We start from the raw sequence: 19,277 nt of genomic DNA, 5'->3' as shown, positions 1-19,277 counted from the left end.
TACCACAGTAATAGGCACTGAATGATAAGTAGGATATAGCAGGGGTCAGCAACCTTCGGCACTCCAGCTGTTGTGAAACTACAATACCCAGCATGCTCCATTCATTTCTAGGATAGTTGTTAGAAGAGTGGAGGTTGCTGGAGTGATGGAGGTTGCTTAACATGGGGCTATTTGTAGCAGATGCATAGGATATGGGTCCCACCACTGAGACCTGCACCTATTTCTAGAAGAGGGGGTTCCATGACCCCGTCCTGTCAGTATGTGGCAGTCAGAGGTGAATGACATTACTGAAATAGCCAAGCTTCTGTAACTCTCACAAGTAAATGGGAGTTATGCTGTTTCCATAATTTGGGAGCATAGTGTCGTTTCTGGGCTTGTGCCGTTACAATAAAGTAGTACACTTAAAGCATGGTGTGGGAACTAGCTATTTTCCAAAATGTAAAGGTGCAAGAAGGGGTTAGATAGAACACATTACTAGGACAGTGTTATCATCAGGATAATACCTTAATAGAATTACACTTACAGTGCTCAACTGTGGACGGAGGTGAAAAGAAAACTTCCCAATCCTGTGAAGTCACATGACACATCACATGAGCTCTCTCAGCCAGTCATCTGCTCTGATAATAATAGGATTGTGGTTTCTGTACAGTCCGTGTCATGGGATTACCTAACTAGATGATTGTGACATACCATGTAACTCCACAGAATCGGGGAGCTGTTTAGTGGATGCATTTACACTCTTTAGTTCAGGCTGGACACTGCTAGCATGATTTAAAGGGACCCATCGTAGTGACATAGAAAAGCACTGATACAGTTGTTGAGTATTTTTTACTAAAATACCTTCAGAAAGTTCCAGATACTCTTGTCAAATGCATTTGAGGAGTTTTGAATTTTACTTTGGCAAAAGCCCAGGAGACTGCCAGAGAGAAGCGCTGTTTGTAGCTCACTAGACCGCGTTAGGAACTCCTTTTCCGTGGTCACCTGACTGACGTACACCTGGCGAGGTGTGGGGTCTTGCGTCTGTTGGAGAGCTGCTTTGGGACAGTCAAAAGTAACCAATTTTCCCCCAAACTGGCAGAAAAAGAGAGACATGTAAATTGTAAGATTAGCGTCTGCTGAAAATATTTGTGGTAATCGACATGAAATCCACAAACAATGAAAGTGATGATTATGGCTAATAACATTGTTGTATTATAGATACATTATAGATTGTAAGCTCTTGTGAGCAGGGCCCTCATGCCTCTTGTTTTAAAGGGGTTATCAAATTCTAAAAATGCCCTCCACAATGCCCGGGCCCCTCCTATAGATCATACTTACCCCTCTCCCCGGCACCCGCGTCACTCTAGATCCCTGCATGGCCGCCGGTGCATCTCCTATTCACGCAGATCAAAACATCCAGTGTCTGGGCAGCCAATAGCAGGCCGCAACGGTGACCAGCCTCCCTAGCATTGAGGGTCACATCACTCATGGCTGGTCACCGTCGCGGCCTGCTATCGGCTGCACCCCCCGTCGCCGGATGTTTTGATCCGCCAGTATGAGAGATGCAGCGATGCAGGGATACAGAGTGATGCAGGTGCCAGTGAGCGGGTTAGTATGATCTATAGGAGGGGCCTGGGCGTTGTGGGGGTCATTTTCAGAATTGGATAACCCCTTTGATATTTGACTTGATTGTTACTATGTAATGAATGATTTTGTTTGCACATGAACCCTCAGATTCCTCAGCGCTTTAATCTGAGGAAATTTGTTGGCGATATATACACATTATTAGTATTCATTTTTAATATTATATAACCAAGAGATATTTCACAATCTCAAACATGATGAGACAGAATTTTCTACCTCAGGAAATACTACAGAAGTTAATAAAGCAATATGGACTCTTTGATAACAGGCCAAACACATTGGGTAGCAGACAGCCACATGATCTCTCCATACATTGGGCATGCATAGGTCCTAATCTGGGAGAAAGCTGCAGCCAGACAACTGTGGTAGTAGCTTACCCCCCCTCCCCCCCCGAAGAACAAAAGGATTGGACGGTTACCTCCCACATATCTGCGCCATTGGGGGCTGTCAGGGAGCCTCCTGCTGAATTTGGTGTCTGACCAGTAAATGAAAAATAAAAGGAATCTGTCACCAGTTCTATGGTGTCCTAACTAAGGGCAATATAAACAGATGTCAGATTCCCTTAGCATAACGCTGGGTCATTTTCTTTAAATGACCCAGCCTTTTTGCTAAAATCCTGTACTGAGCGGCTCCAGCGCATGACAATGAGCCCTGAATATTCATGAGCTCCTGGCTTTCTCCGCCCTCCATGATGCAAATTCAGTTAGAAAAACTGTCACAATGGCAAGGTGTAAAGAAGGCCAGAAGCTCCTGAATATCAGGACAGAGCTGCTAGAAATTAACAGCATAAGGGTCCATTCACACGTCCGTAGAATAGGTCCGGATGCGTTCCGCGAATCTGGACCTATTCATTCTCTATAGGGGAGGAAGAGATGCTGTCCGCATCCGCATTTCCGGAGCGCGTCCCCCATCTTCCGGTCCGCGTCTCCCGAAAAAAATAGAACATGTTCTATTCTTGTCTGCAATTGCGGACAAGAATAGGCAGCTCTATGGGGGTGCCGACCAGGTGTATTGCGGATCCGCAATACACTACGGACGTGTGAACAGACCCTAAGGCTACTCTTTCACATCTGCGCTTTCCCTTTCTGCTATTGAGATCTGTCATATGATCTCAATGTCGGGGGAAACCGTTTCAGTTTTGTCCCCATTCATTGTCGATGGGGACAAAAAAACTGAACAAAACGGAGTGCGCCAGAATGTATTCCGTTCCGTTTCCATGACGCACACAAAAGTGCTGCAAGCAGCGTTTTTGAGTGCGTCCTGGGATGCGGAGCAAGATAGATCCATCATGACACACAATGTAAGTCAATGGGGATGCATCCGTTTTTTCTGACACAAAATAAAACGGAACCGTCCCCTATTGACTTACAATGGTTTTAGAGACGGATCCGTCATGGCTATTTTAGAGATAATACAACCGGATCCGTTCAAAACCGATTCAGACGGTTTTATTATAATGACAGAAGCGCTTTTGCTGATCCATGACGGATCCAGCAAAAACGCAGATGTGAAAGTAGCCTAAAAGAGTCAGTCAGAAAAAAAAAAGAAAAAAAATGATGTATTATAAAACTAGCTCACCGCAAAAGAAACCCCGACTGGTCTTCTAATCCAGCGAGGAGGCTTTTTCAAGGGAGGAATAACAGTGGTCTGCGGGGCCTGCTGTGGCACTTGGAGGGGAGGTAGAGGCTGTCCTGTCCCAAATGGATCTAAGTTGTTGAAAGAGGAAGAGATCTAAAAACAGATAAGTAGAAAAGCCACAATCATTTTAGAACAGAGTATGCTACGATGACACTTTTATGCAAAAGTTCAGATCAAAATAAAGGACAGAGGCAACACAAGGACCACTTCAGTCGGCCACAAGAAGCATGTTCTTCAAATTAGCACAGTGAACACGGCAGAAATTCCACTTGTCGAGTAAAAAGTTCATATTACATCACATTCAGGAAGTGGCTTTTGCTACAAAACTACAGAACACGGGGATAGGGAATTGGACATCAGTATAATATAAACCACGGCTTCTCGAGTGTTTTTTTCTACTGAAGCTTCACCAATCAAAACATGATGATGCATAGGGCACATCAGCAATGGTCCAAGTCCATGCCAAAATGTAAAACATTACTAAATGTACCTTTCATTTGTCTCTTGAACGTAGTGGAACAAGAAGCATAAAACAAGTCCATGTTGCTAAACTAGATATTGCTGCAACCAGGCAAAGTACATTCGCTAATAGCGTCGTACTTTACACGAATCACAGTCTTAAGCCTCATTCACGCTCAGTGTTTAGGTCAGCGATTTCCATCAGTGATTGTAGACCAAAACCAAGAGTGGAGCCTCCACAGACTAAGGCCTCATGCACATGACCGTTGTTCTGGTCCGCATCTGAGCTGCAGTTTTTGCGGCTCGGGTGCGGACCCATTCACTTCAATGGGGCCGCAAAAGATGCGGACAGCACTCCGTGTGCTGTCCGCATCCGTTGCTCCATTCCGTGGCCCCGCAAAAAAACCCCCAAAAAAACAACATATCCTATTCTTGTCCGTTTTGCGGACAAGAATAGGCATTTCTACAATGGGCCGCCTGTTTCGTTCTGCAAATTGCGGAAGGCACACGAGCGGCTTTCTTGTTTCGCAGATCCGCAATTTGCGGACAGAAAAAAGCGGAACAGTCGTGTGCATGAGGCCTTAAGGTATGCGGGCTCTTTCACATCTGCACCTGGTTTTGGCTCAAAATCAGTGATAGAAATCACTGACCGAACACGGAAGTGTGAATAAAGCCTCATACACACATCAGTGATTTGGTCAGTGATTTCCATCAGTGATTGTGAGCCAAAACCAGGATTGGGGCCTCCACAGACATAAGGTATAAGGGAAAGATCTGTGCCTGTTCTGTGTTTAGAGCCGCACCTGGTTTTGGCTCACAATCACTGATGGAAATCACTGACCGAACACGGATGTGTGAATAAGGGATAAGGCATTCATTTTGGACAAGTTTACTACTCTGGCACATGGACCTTTGTAAATTTGGAGTGTTGTAAATCCTGCTCCAGATTTATGCTATCACGTTGTCTGTGTGGCAAAAAACTGTTGTCTAGACCACAAATAAGTTGGCATAGTTTTACTCCAAAACTAGACCAAAATTTTGGTGCATTTTTAGCGCACAGGGGCCGCATTTAAACCACGCTGTTTCTAGTTCAGCCACGCCCCTTGTCGGACGAGGTGGAAAAATCTTAGAAAAGTGTTAAAAACAGTTAATAAAAGTGATGCAAAGCATGCACATGAGTTTGTTGCAAATTGTGCCAAAAACCGGTGCATTTTCTTTTGCAAATCTGCCCCAGTGAGTTCTGTGAAAACTGCCTCGCAAGCTACGCATCAGCTAGTTCAATGGTCCCTCAAAATGGACAGCAAGCACCACCAATGTAGTCCTTCTAGGGGTAACCATTAGAGGGAAAATGTCATCTTTACCTGGAATGCCCTACTAATTATTTCTGCCCCTTAGAAAATGACATTGGTGGGCTTTCTGTTGCATACAGCACCAACAGCTGAATCTGACAAGTCACTAAAGGAGAAATCAACTAAATCTTTGCTTCTGCCTTGTTAGAAGATTGTACCATGAAGAAAGTATTGCATACATCACCATTAAAACATTAGGCAGGTTTCAATATGACTAAACCAGGTACAAGCTGGGACACACCCTTTCAGCTTGGCTCCTCTGCTGAGCTTCAAGGCTTCCTCCCATGACAGAGTACACACTGATCCAACCATCAAAGGAGGCAGCAGAGAACACAGATGGATTCCGTGGGCACCACTGGACATCAAAGCACCACTGATTTCCAACCGGCAGCTCATATACCACCTACATTTAGGAGTGCAAACAGAAATCAAGGGTTAAAATTTACATACTATCCAACAATACAAATATGGAAGAGAAAAGGGTTAATATTTGCGTCTACATTCCATGCATCAGAGTCAAATTTTTATTATAGCTTCTAGCATATACACAAATGTGTGCTGGCCATGCCCCTATTGTGGCCGGCAAACATTAAGTCTGCAATATATGGGCACAGGCCGTGTATCACGGATGCAGACCCATTAACTTGAATGGGTCCGCAATTCAGAAGATATGGAGCAGAAGGCCAAGGAAGCACTACGGAGCACACTTCCATGGCATTTCAGTCCGTGCCTCTGCACAGCAAAAACACATGCTCTATTTATTTGCGATGTGGACGGATCGCGGACCCATTCCAGTTGAGAGTGCCCGTGCATTGGGGACCACAATTTGCAGTCCCCAATTCAGGAATCCTTAGAGTGGCTTAGAAACATAAGTACAGATGCTCACCTCTCCGAGGCCCAGCTGCTAGCCATGTCCCAACTTCCTGTTCCTATCCTGGCACACAGGAAATGCCGGTTCTGCCGATCAATGGCTGAGGCAGGGCAACGCTGCAGCCCGTGATTGGCTGAGGGCATTTCCAGACACTTTCTCTGTTTAGTAGTGAGAGCAGGAAGTACAGAGTAATGGGGAACCTGGGCAGTGCTGGAACGGCAGCAGTAAGGGTCCATTCACACGTCCGTGAGTGTTTTCGCGGATCCGCAAAACACGGACACCGGCAATGTGCATTCCGCAATTTGCGGACCGCACATCGCCGGCACTATAATAGAAAATGCCTAATCTTGTCCGCAATTGCGGACAAGAATAGGACATGTTCTATTTTTTAGCAAATGCGGATCCAGACAGCACATTCCGGCCCCATTGAAAATAAATGGGTCTGCACCCGTTCCGCAAAATTGCGGAACGGATGCTGACCCATTTTGCGGACGTGTGAATAGACCCTAAGACTTTTTTGTCCCTGTTCTTATTTTTAAGTCACTCCCACTACGCAGCCACTTTTTTAACTCTGGAAAACGAGATTTTTGTATAACTTACCAGTAAAATCTCTTTCTCGCTCTTTCCTTGGGGGACACAGAAGACCTTGGGTATAGCTCATCTCCATAGGAGGCGTGACACTAAGTGAAAGCTGTTAAGCCCCTCCTCCACAGCTATACCCTCAGCCTGGAGAGAGAGACAGCCAGTTGCGTGTCCAAGCAGTGAGAAAAGGCAAAGTCCAACAAGGAACCAACAAGCCCACTACCCAACGGGTAACACAAACTCGGAAACCGTGTAGAGAAAAACAATGAATGGGTGGGTGCTGTGTCCCCCAAGGAAAGAGCGAGAAAGAGATTTTACTGGTAAGTTATACAAAAATCTCGTTTTCTCGCCCAGTTTCCTTGGGGGACACAGAAGACCTTGGGACGTTCAAAAGCAGTCCAAAAGGGGAGGGACCACAGCTCCAAGGCGAAGCACCCGAAGGCATCAAGGAACCGCCGCCTGCAGACCCAGGCGGACCAAGGCAGCATAAGCCGAAGCCAGAGTATGCACCCTGTAGAACTCTGTAAAGCGTGCAAGGAAGACTTGTGGCCGCCTTGCTCAAATGCATGGCCGAAGCCCAATGCCTCCGGCCCAGGAGGCACCGACCGCTCTGGTGAAATGAACGGTGACAGCAAAGGCAGAATAGGGCCCTCGGTGCGGTAACCTCAGCAATAGCCAATCTGATAAAGCGGAGGAAAACCACCCTGGAGTCCGTCAACTCTAAGCGCGGACCTCCAGGAAACCCAAGAGACCGAACGTCGACAAGAGTCGGAGATCTCCAAGTAAAAACCGGCAAGGCCCAAACAACGTCCAAATCGGTGAAGTGTTGAAGCGAAAGGCAAACACCACCTTCAGAAGGAAGGAACGGGATGTAGAAACAGCCCTGTCCTGGGAAAAGACAGAAGGCTCAGAACAAAAAAGGGGCCATTCAGGCACCCGTCAGAGACACGACTGATACGGAAACACAACCGTACAGGACAGGCGGGGTAGAGAGAACTTCTGTAACGGCTCCAAGGAAAAGATTGGAGCGCCGAGAGCTCAGTATGTAGTTCCCAGGGCGGTACCGAAGGACAGTACAGAGAAACCCAAGAGCCATTTCGAGTAAGAAGGTCTTGACAGGCCAGAGGGCCGGGGAACGCTGGAAGAGGAAGAACAGCGCTGACACTTGACACCTCAAGTAAAGGAATCCCAGTCCCAGGTCCAGGCCGGACTGGAAAAAAGACAGAACCATGGGGAGAGAAAAAGTCAGAGTGGGGAATGCACAGCTTCCCACAGAACCCCAGACAAAAAAACCATAAGTCTTACGACAGATCCTGGACGAAAATACAGCCAGGAGCGGACAATAGCGAACCCGCTGGAGTCGCCTGGCAAGCGGGCGAAAACCCAATGTGATCAGGCGCAGACCAGTAACACGGGCAGAAGTCGACAAAACTGGTCCCGTCGGCCCCCGAGCAACGTTGTCCCGTATCCACCCGAGTGGGGGAGCAGAAAGACAGACGGAACGGAACCAAAGGGTCCGCCCAGTATCCGCCAGATGCCAGGACAAGACAGGCTAAAGTCCATGCTGATGTAGCCATGTTCTACAGTCCCGGTGTGGGAGATCAAAGGACAATCTGGACCGAAAGGTAGTCCCCCCAAGTTACCGAGGAGGTAAGTCTACAGCAGGACCATTGTCTTAGAATGGACCACGCAATCTGCACTCAGCGGGAGGACAGAACGCGGTAGACTCAGTAAATAGGCACAGCTAATACAGCCAGTGTGAACAAGGGAGACAGTACGAGGCCAAAAGGAACACCGGAACCATCCACATGAACAACCATGCTCTCCCCAGAGGGGAGGACAGTGAAGGAACAGTCTCTGAAGTCTGGCGGGACACAAGCCACATCGGAGTGATCTGTACCGAGCGGGAGCCAAACAGAGCCAGCGAGATAAGGTAGTCGAGACAGAGGCCGGCATAACACCCTCCAACCGAACGGAGGAGTGGGCAACAGGGAAGCCATAGGACAGCTCAAAAGCAGAACCCTGCTACACTGTGAGATGCCCGGTTCACCGCCTCGCAGAAGGCGAATACCCTGAAGAACCCAAGGTGGAGGTCCTCCGACCTGGGTAATCGAGCACCCAAGAGAATTTGGGTGACCTTCCCGAGAAAAGCGGCCCGCACCTGGTAGCAGATCAGACTGAAGCGTAGAGGCGCCAAGAGGAAGGACTCATACCACACTACATCCGAAGAGGAGGAAATTTGAGCAGGCAAGGGAACCGCAGTCCTGCCAGAGCCAACGAAGAATTCGAGGGGCGCTCCAGACAACAGCACTCTCGACCATGTGACCACTAGCGCAGGGAAGCAATACCGCGGAAGGACGAATGGGCACGCATCTAGGAACCACGAACACTCCCTGGGATGAAGGGCCAACTAAATGAATGAGTACCACCCAGCTCCGTGCAGCATAGAGCAAGTAGAGCCCGTCCGGGTCAGGTGGACAGAATGAACTCCTTAGAGACGAGTGCAAGGCTTGCGGCAAGCATCGTATCCCAAGAAACAAAAGTATGCCGCAGGAAGCAGATGAGGCATACGTACGAGCAGCCCGTAAGCAGTGAGAAGGCCAACCCACCTACAGGAGGAGAAGGCATACACGGCCCAAACAACGCACAAGAACGTCCGCTCACTGCAAAAAGGTTAATTCAGTGAAAAGGGGGGCTCGCCACAGAGTGCCACAGCATGTACGTAATTGCAAAGTGCAACCTGCAAGGGAGTTATGCACAAGCCTAGTATAGCATGCGATGGAACGCAAGCAGTCCGCCCCGAAAGGGGGGAAATTGTATCTGGCAAACTGCAGTCGGCAAGAGTGCAAAGGCCGGTCCCAAAAGGGAGTGATGCCTAAGGCCGTACCTACTTCAGAGAAGCAGGACATACCCTATAATCCAGCAGGAACGCAGGAGGTCCACCTAGTGAAAGGGGAACATGCACAGGGTTATCCTAGCATTAAGTGAGTGTGCAATAATACATCCAACACTGACTTAGCGAGAGTGCAACTACTCTGCCAATGAAGGGGGACATGTACAAGTCCAGCACAGCCATACAAGGACAGCCGTGAATCTCATGAGCGTGCCAAATTCTGCCCATGGACTGTGGGGTGGTCACGCACAAGGCCAGCACCGTATCCAATGGGAGTGCAAGCGTTCCACCCATGTTAGAGGGCCATGCTCATGGCCAGCAAGGTATCCGGTGAGAGTGTAGCATGCCGCCCAGAAAAAAAGGGGGGGTAATGCACATGGCCAGCATCTCATCCAGGGAGAGTGCGTGCACCCGCCATGTATGGAAGTCATACACATGGCCAGCAACGTACTGGTGAGAGACAAACACAGTCAGTGAGAATGTGTGTATGTCACCTGAAGAAGGAAGGCATGCCCATGGCAGGCAGCGAATCCAGCGAGAGTGCGTACACCGCCCACGGAAGAGGGGTCATGCATATGGCCGACAGCGGATCCAGCGAGAGTGCAAGCACCCCGCCATGTATGGGGTACATGCACATGGCCAGTAACGTACCTGCGAGAAAACAACCACAGACAGAGGGATGTATGTATGCTGCCTGAGTCATGCCTATGGCTGGCAGCGAAACCAGTGAGAGTGCAGCATAGTAACATAGTACATAAGTACATCATAGCCCATCAGAGAGAGTGCAGCGTTCCGCCTATGGAAGGGGGTCGTGCACATAGCCAGTACCGTATCCGGTGAGAGTGCAGTATTCCGCCTAAAAAGGGGGGTCATGCACATGATCGGCAACTAATCCAGTGAGAGCGCTGCGTTCCGCCCATGGAAGGGGGTCACGCACATGGCCGGCAGTGAATCCTAGAGAAGGGGGTCGTGCACATGGCCGGCAGCAAATCCATAGAGAGTGCAGCATTCCGCCTATGGAAGGGGGTCGTGCATATGGCCAGCACCGTATCCGGTGAAGGTGCAGTATTCCGCCTAAAAGGGGGTCATGCACATGGCCAGCCGGCAGCCAGGTAGAGTGCAGTATCCCGCCTAGGAGGGGGGGGATGCACATGGCAGGCACCATAACTGGAGAGATGATGAATGCTGCCTACGGAAGGGCCGCATGCACTTGGCCAGCGCCGTATCCTGGAAGAGGGCAGGAAAACCGCCTAAAAGGGGAAATGCCCTAGCAGCGACGCAGGTTGGGAGCGCAACACTATGCCGCCTGTGGAAAGAGGGCATGCAGACATGCAGCACTACTGATGAGGCTGCAGCATCCTGCGCAGTCCAAAAGAAATCTATTATTATTATTTCTTTTTTTTTTTTTTTTTTTTTTTAATTAAAAACACAGCCTCTCTGAGGCTAAAAGGGGGCCACCATATAGGGGCAGAGATAGTCAGGAAAAAGGAAAAAGGGGGGCCAGCCATACAGGCCCATTGGGATCCGGCCTGTACCCAAAGGGTTAACATGGATCCGGCCTGGAGAACGGCGCTGCGTTCCCCTGGGGGCGGAGGAACCTCCCGGCGGGAAAAATTCGCGCCTGGAGAAGTTCCCGCCCCCTCCACCAGAGGCCGGAATTTTGCGGCCTAGTAGGCCGTGAAGCCGGGGTCTAAATTTGCGGCGCCCGGTATGTACCGCCGGGACCTGAGGCGGAGTGGCGCATCAAACCGGCCGCGGGTGCCCACCCCGCGGGCCGGTCGGAATTGCGGCCCAGCAGGCCGCGAAGCCTGGGCCAAAATTTGCGGAGCCCCACCGACCGGCACCGACGGTTGGCCGGGGCCTGCTGGGCCTAGAAGTCAAGCCCAAAGCCGGCCGCGGGAGCCCACCCCGCCGGCCGGAAGAGTCAGGGGCCCAGAATGGCGGCTTGCCGGCCGCGGGAGCCCACCCCGCCGGCCGGAAGAGTCAGGGGCTCGGAATGGCGGCTTGCCGGCCGCGGGAGCCCACCCCGCCGGTCGGAAAAGTCAGGGACCCGGAATGGCGGCCTAGCAGGCCGCGGAGCCTGGGCTAAGATTTTGCGGCGCCCGGCCGCACCGGAATACCAATGTCGGCCGGAGGCGAGGCCTTACTCCACAGCCGTCAGGAGCCTCAGGCCTGGAGCAACACTCCGGTAGGAGATGTAGGGGGGGACCCAGAGACCGGGTGCCTGTGCTGATAGAGAAATAAACTATGTTGCCGCTTCTGTAGCTGGCTGTGGAGACAGCCACTGGCTGCATGTCTATGGGAGCCAGGCAGGGGGGGGGGGGTAAGGCAGAAGGAGATTGACCCCAGGGGCCAGCATAGATCCAGCAGGGGACTAGAGGCCCAATATGGGCGTCAGGCACGCAGGAGACCAGGGTGGGGGGGTGGGGGACGTAGGGCTGGAGAAGCCTCTCTCTTACCACAGCCGTCTTCACCCTCGGTCCATTCCAGCAGGGTCGCCCCTTCAGCTACTGGCACCGTAGTGGCAGGACGCTGGAAGAGGGACTTGGCGTGCGGGCGACCCTTGCGCTGGCGGGATGTAGGGGAGCTGGGCTGCCCTGATCCACCTTGTCTTCTGTGGGGGAGGCAGCAGTGCGGGTGACCGGCACTGGCGCAGCTCAACCCCGGGAGAACAGAGAGGTCTAGTGCGTCTCTGTTATCCCTGATGATCTGGAACAAAAAGAAAAGAAAAAAGTAAAAATCTAAAATTTAAACAAGGAGAAACCAGCCCTGCAGAGCAGGGAGTGTCTTGCCTCCTTGGACACTAAGCAAAAAACTGGCTGTCTCTCTCTCCAGGCTGAGGGTATAGCTGTGGAGGAGGGGCTTAACAGCTTTCACTTAGTGTCACGCCTCCTATGGAGATGAGCTATACCCAAGGTCTTCTGTGTCCCCCAAGGAAACTGGGCGAGAAAACGCCTTTAGTGCCCGTTAAAAAACAAAACAAACATTTTATCCGCTAGACCAGTGGTGGCGAACCTAATGGCGCGGGTGCCAGAGGCGGCACTCAGAGCCCTCTCTGTGGGCACTCGCACCTTGGATAAAGTCTATGGTGTACCAATATGCCTTAGACTTTTCCTCCCATTCATCAGTGCAGGGCGTGCTATGAACAGCACAGGCAGGGCACTGAATGTAGGCAGACTATTATAGCTAAGTGATAAAGTAGATGGCGGATATACTATACTGGACTGTAGTATTCAGGGTAAATTGCCTGGTTGGCACTTTGCGATAAATAAGTGGGTTTTGGGTTGCAGTTTGGGCACTCGACCTCTAAACGGTTTGCCATCACTGCCCTAGACTTTCAGCTAACATATGTGCAAAAAATGACACTGAAAATGCAAAAACAAATGAAAAACACCACAAACTAGCTCTGTATGTATCCAGCCTAAGGGCTTGTTCACACGACCGTGCCGTTTTTTGCGGTCCGCAAATTGCGATCCTCAAAAAATGGATGCCGCCTGTGTGCCTTCCGCAAATTTGCGAACGGAACAGAACAGGAGGCCATTATAGAAATGCCTATTCTTGTCCACAAAACGGACAAGAATAGGACATGCCTCATCATTTTTGCGGGGCCACGGATGCGGACAGCACACAGAGTGCTGTCCGCATCTTTTGCGGACCCATTGAAATGAAGGGTTCCGTATACGTACCGTATGTGGAACGCTGAAAACGGCCTGTATATGGAACGCAAATTACGTTCGTGTGAACGAGCCCTTAATGTGAAAGCCTTCTCAGTGATTTTTTGAACAAAGCGGTTGTGTCACGAAACATACTCTACATTTAAATTTTTATTTTATATATTATTTTTTATATATTAAACATCGCTCCTACGGCCGCTGCGCCCTCCTGAAGTTTTCGCGCTCATTATGCTAATACCGAGCATCTGAACAGGGAGGAGACACCAGGATTTCTCAATGGGCGTCTCCTTCTCCCTGGCTGTAGCGCTGTCCAATCACATCGGAGAGCGTCACAGCCAGGGAGAAGGAGACGCCCATTGAGAAACGGATCACTAAGGTCAGTTTCACACTGGCGTTAAGCTTTTCCAGCAGGGGAACAGCCTGCCGGATATGTACTACCGTTTGCACACATGTGCTGCTGGAGGTCCACCCTGCCCCATTCAGCTGCACACTGCGGCTTTTGTCTGGCCGCCTCTCAGCATGTTTGCAGTGCTGCGGCCAGACCTCCAGAAAAGCTTAACACCAGTGGAAAAGTAGCCTAAGGGTACGGATACACGGCGACGTGTTGCACATGTAGAAAGTTGCGTGACATTTCATATGATGCATTTTAATAGTGTTGCAATCTGACAGGCAACATCCCGCGAATCGCAGTCACAATACATTATATGAAATGTCACTATGCAGCCATAGCCTCTTGTGTCACACCACTTTTCTGCCGTTTCGGTCGCAGTGTAGCTGTACCATAAGTGAATGGCATCATCGCATCCAAGATATTGGGGGTCATTTATCAAGACCGTCATTTTTGTTCATTTTATGCTGACGGAAGATGCGTCGGATTTATGATGGGGCGTGCGCCTAGTCATAAATTGCGCTTGCCGGAAAGTGGACGCAAGGACAACTTTTTTTTTGTTTTGCCAACTTTAGCGCCATATTCCTGGAGCAAAATTAGTAAATATGCCTGGCTCCCACCACTCCCTCAACATTCCCCTGTGTCGAACGCAGTGTAAAAACGCCCCTGCAACAAATATTGTCGCATGAGCATTTAAAAAGGGTTCATGTGACAATTTAACGCCAAAAATAGACATAAAACTGTTAATTAATGACCCCCATTGTGCCTGGTTTAACGGAGTTTTCTGATGACATTAAGCTTGGTGCTGAGATGGTTAATACATAGAGGCTTCAGGAGTCCTAGATGACTACTCAGTTATGGCCAGATTCTCCTTACCTTTCACCTTTACTGTGCTATACTGTAAACAGCGCCATAATGAAATGAATACAAAGAATATCTAACCTCACTTGTGCTTGGATTCCAGCATAATATACGATGATCTTTAGAACTACTGAGAAGTAATTCTGGGTCATCTCTGCTCCACGAAATCGACAGAATACCCCTGTGTGGAAAAATACAAGACTATAATCAGTCGTAGGGAGAGAAACATTAACATGTAACTGATCACAAACGTTTCATCAGCCGATTCATGTGTCTGCCCATGTAACCGAGAGGCAGGTCAAACTCCATGTGCATGAATGAGGTAATGGCATGGTTCCTTCCGTGGTCAGATTCCCTGTGCAGAAAAGCTTTAGGATACTTTCACACTAGCAGCAAGGAACTCCGGCAGGCTGTTCCGGCTGGTGAACAGCCTGTCAGATCCGTGCTGCAGCTAGTGCACGCATGCCCCTGGACTACAGTGCGGGATGAGGTGATTGTTTGATTGGTACTATTTTGGGGGGCATATGCCTTTTTTATCGCTTGGTGTCGCAATTTTTGTCATGTATGGTGAAAAAAATTGCTTTTTTTGATACAGTTTTTATTTTTTACGGTGTTCACCTGAGGGGTTAGGTCATGTGATATTTTTATAGAGCTAGTTGTTACGGACGCGGCAATACCTAATATGTCTACTTTTTTCTTTTTTTTTTTGACTTTAGCACAATAATAGAAGTTTTGAGGCAAACAAAAAAAAAATTTGTGTCTCCATTATCTGAGAGTGATAAGCTTTTTTATTTTTTGACCGATTGTCTTAGTTAGGCTCTCATTTTTTGCGGGATGTATACATTTCTTTTTTTATTTCACCTTAACACAATAATAGCAAATTTGACACAAAAATGATGTGACGGTTTTATTGGTATCATTTTGTGGGACATAGACCTTTTTGATCGCTTGGTGTTGCACTTTTTGTGATGTAAGTTGACACAAATTATTATTATTTTTTTTTTCTTTTACACAGTTTTTATTTTTTATGGTGTTTATCGGACGGGGTGGATCATGTGATATATTTATAGAGCCGGTCGTTACGGACGCGGCGATACCTAATATGTGTGTTTTTTCTTTATTTATCAATTTTTTATTATCAAATTTGTGAATTTTTTCACTTGAATTATTTTTTTTTTTTATTAAAAACACAGTTTTTTCCTTATTTTATAACTTTATTTCTGATGTTCACTTTTGGGGGTCTGATCCCCTCTGCAATGCATTACAATACATCTGTATTGTAATACATTGCCTATTAGTGTATTACTTTGTGTAATACACTAACAGGATGCCTAGGAGACCCAGCCTGAGGCTGAATCTCCTGGGCACCCGTAGAAGGCAGGTCCTGATGCCGTGCAAGGCATTGGGCAGCCTCTGCACGGCATCGGGCTGCCTTCTCACCCATCGGGTCCCCGCCACAGCAGCGCGGTGACCCAGTGGGCTCCCTTACCCGCAGCATAGAAGGGGTCTCCATCATCGCTGACCGTGGCATAAAAGGGGTTAATGCACCGACATCAGTGTTTCCACCGATGTCGGCACATACAGCAGGGGTCCGGCTAACGGGAACAGCTGGTCCGCTGCAGCTGTTTGGCCGGCAAGTCACGTCCCGCTGCGCCGTACTATTACGACGCTGGTTGGGAAGGGGTTAAACCGGCTTAACCACATGCGCCTTTACTCCTGATGAACAGCTGGGTGTATCCAGCAGGGAAACGCTTCGAGGAAGATGCTAGTCAATAAGCCAGTTACATATGTAGCCAATTTTAGTGAGGGCGATTTATAGAGGGATGATACATAGGGCAACACCGTGCTTAACTAACCCGTGTTACTATTGATCTAGCTGGGCATTATTTTAGCTCAGTGGATCATAATGGCAAGACACCATCAGTGTGCCAGACACATAGGGGATCACTGTGTCTTGCAATTCTATATTGCTAATGATCTAAGTGAGCACTAGGTCAGCTCAGCGGATGATAGTGTTACACTCTACATAAGTGTGCCATAATATCAACCCACACTTGATGAGAAAAAGGTGTGCTGAAGAGTTGAAGCACGGAGTGTGGCTCACTGTTGTTCAGGATTACAGGCAGATAGCCATTCATTCAGATTTTAACGTGAATACAAATAAAGTTTTGTTATTTTATCTTAGTTTGAGCTCTATCCTACATATAGTGAATAGTTTTGAATCCTGATAGACGTAACCGTTTGTGACTCTTTTCAGTTAATCGATCTGAGGATATGAACTGTACTGAGATAGGGCAGTGGGACATGAGAGAGAGAAAGAGAGAAAGAGAGAAAAAGAGAGAGAAAGAGAAAGAGAGAAAGAGAGAAAAAGAGAAAAAGAGAGAAAGAGAAAAGAGAAAGAGAAAAGAGAAAGAGAAAAGAGAAAGAGAAAAAGAGAATGAGAGAGAACGAGAGAGAACTTTATTTTTTATCTATTTTTATTGTATTTTATATTTTTTTTTTATGTGTTTAATTGTTCAATTTTTTGTCTTATGTCGTAACTGTGGAAAAAAAAAAGTTTAAGAAATAAATAAATAATAAAAGGAATTTAAAAAAATGGCTGACAACATAGCGATTACAGAAGGGTGGCAGCTGTATTTTACTGCAGACAGCCTCAGCGGATGGTGCAGGCATAGCTCCTTAGTATAGAGTGGTGCAACGTTAAGATACAACGAGTAAAAAAAATATAAATTATTTTCCCATTAAATAAGACCAAAAGACATAAAATGAAAATCACTCCAATTTTAAGTCCTAATGATATGAAGGCCTAAAACTCCCTTGGTCATGAAACAGGTTAAACTACATAAGTAAAATATTGCAAACCTAATATATCATCAATTTTAATGTAAGGCCTCATGCACACGACCGTTGTGTGCATCCATGGCCGTTGTGCCGTTTTCCGTCGCGGACCCATTGACTTTCAATGGGTCCGTGGAAAAATCGGAAATTGCACCGTTTTGCAGCCGCATCCGTGATCCGTGTTTCCTGTCCGTCAAAAAAATACCTGTCCTATTTTTTTGACGGACCCATTCAAGTCAATGCACACAAGATTGGCATCCGCGTCCGTGATCCGTGGCCGTAGGTTACTTTCATACAGACGGATTCAAAGATCCATCTGCATAAAAGCTTTTTCAGAGATGAGTTTTCACTTAGTGAAAACTCAAATCTGACAGTATATTCTAACACAGAGGCGTTCCCATAGTGATGGGGACGCTTCTAGTTAGAATATACTACGAACTGTGTACATGACTGCCCCCCCCCCCCTATTGTAATATCATTGGTGGCCAGTGTGCGGCCTCCCCTCCCCCCTCCCCGAATCATTGGTGGCAGCGGAGATTCCGATCGGAGTCCCAGTTTAATCACTCTGGGGCTCCGATCGGTAACCATGGCAACCAGGACACTACTGCAGGCCTGGTTGCCATGGTTACTTAGCAATATTACAATATTAGAAGCATCATACTTACCTGCTGGCTGCTGCGCTGTCTGTGTCCGGGCGGGAGCTCCTCCTATTGGTAAGTGACAGATCATTAAGCACAGACCTGTCACTTACCAGTAGGAGGAGCTCCCGGCCGGACACAGACAGCGCAGCAGCCAGCAGGTAAGTATGATGCTTCTAATATTGTAATATTGCTAAGTAACCATGGCAACCAGGCCTGCAGTAGCGTCGTGGTTGCCATGGTTACCGATCGGAGCCCCAGAGCGATTAAACTGGGACTCCGATCGGAATCTCAGCAGCCACCAATGATCGGGCAGGGAAGGCCGCACACTGGCCATGAATGAAATTACAATAGAGGGGGGGGAGGGGGGCCGACGGAGGCCGCACACTGGCCACCAATGAAATTACAATAGAGGGGGGGTGGCCCGCACACTGGCCACCAATGATATTACAATAGAGGGGAGGGCGGGGGGGGGCCGCACACTGGCCACCAATGATATTACAATAGAGGGGGGGCCGGGTGGGGGGGGGGGGGCCGCACACTGGCCACCAATGATATTCAAACTGGGGAGGGAGGGGGGTATGATACGCACAATTAACCCCTTCAGGTGCGGCACCTGAAGGGTTAATTGTGCTGATCACAGCCCCCTGTAAAAGATCGGGTGCTGCCAGGCAACAGGGGGCAGTCATGTACACAGTTTGTAGTATATTCTAACTAGAAGCGTCCCCATCACTATGGGAACGCCTCTGTGTTAGAATATACTGTCGGATATGAGTTTCACGATGTAACTCAAATCCGATGGTATATTCTAACATAGAGGCGTTCCCATGGTGATGGGGACGCTTCAAGTTAAAATATACCATCGGATTGGAGAAAACTCCGATCCTATGGTATATTAACTCCTGACTTTACATTGAAAGTCAATGGGGGACGGATCCGTTTGAAATTGCACCATATTGTGTCAACGTCAAACGGATCCGTCCCCATTGACTTGCATTGTAATTCAGGACGGATCCGTTTGGCTCCGCACGGCCAGGCGGACACCAAAACGACTTTTTTTTCATGTCCGTGGATCCTCCAAAAATCAAGGAAGACCCACGGACGAAAAAACGGTCACGGATCACGGACCAACGGAACCCCGTTTTGCGGACAGTGAAAAAATACGGTCGTGTGCATGAGGCCTAATACAAAGGATGGATTGTATACCTGTGGAGAAAAGTGAATGCACCAATCTTTACCTTTTATGATTCTCTAGCATTTTCAGTGGGGAACTAGCAAAGCGCAGATCCCAAACTTGAACGACTGGTAGGCGATCATCTTCAGAAGAAAGGACTAGCTGAGTCGCTATCTCTGGGTGCCACAACATCCCTGAAAGGTGCATCTTGGGGGGGAAAAAATAATAATGCAAAACCTCAGCATAAGCGGTTTACAGGAAACAGTCACTACATGGATTAAAGGGGCTG

The 19,277-nt window shown here is 48.4% G+C and overlaps 1 protein-coding gene across 6 annotated transcripts in view; it reads right to left on the bottom strand.

Annotated features, from left to right (window-relative positions):
* SEC31B (SEC31 homolog B, COPII coat complex component) overlaps nt 1-19,277 on the bottom strand; it is a 145,028-nt gene that overhangs the window by 101,947 nt on the left and 23,804 nt on the right. For all 6 annotated transcript variants that reach the window (XR_005779409.1, XM_040434631.1, XM_040434633.1 and 3 more), the window contains exons 7-11: nt 19,053-19,195; nt 14,420-14,519; nt 5,311-5,472; nt 3,202-3,354; nt 841-1,071 (exon numbers count right to left, since the gene is read on the bottom strand). Coding sequence is in view for 5 of the 6 variants with exons in the window: in XM_040434631.1 (XP_040290565.1) it covers nt 841-1,071; nt 3,202-3,354; nt 5,311-5,472; nt 14,420-14,519; nt 19,053-19,195 (789 nt within the window). In the remaining variant the exon portion in view is untranslated. The remainder of the gene's footprint in view (nt 1-840; nt 1,072-3,201; nt 3,355-5,310; nt 5,473-14,419; nt 14,520-19,052; nt 19,196-19,277) is intronic.

Source organism: Bufo bufo, chromosome 6, assembly GCF_905171765.1.
Source record: "Bufo bufo chromosome 6, aBufBuf1.1, whole genome shotgun sequence".
NCBI classification, from domain to species: Eukaryota; Metazoa; Chordata; class Amphibia; order Anura; family Bufonidae; genus Bufo; species Bufo bufo.
This window is presented reverse-complemented; position numbering and strand designations above follow the sequence as displayed.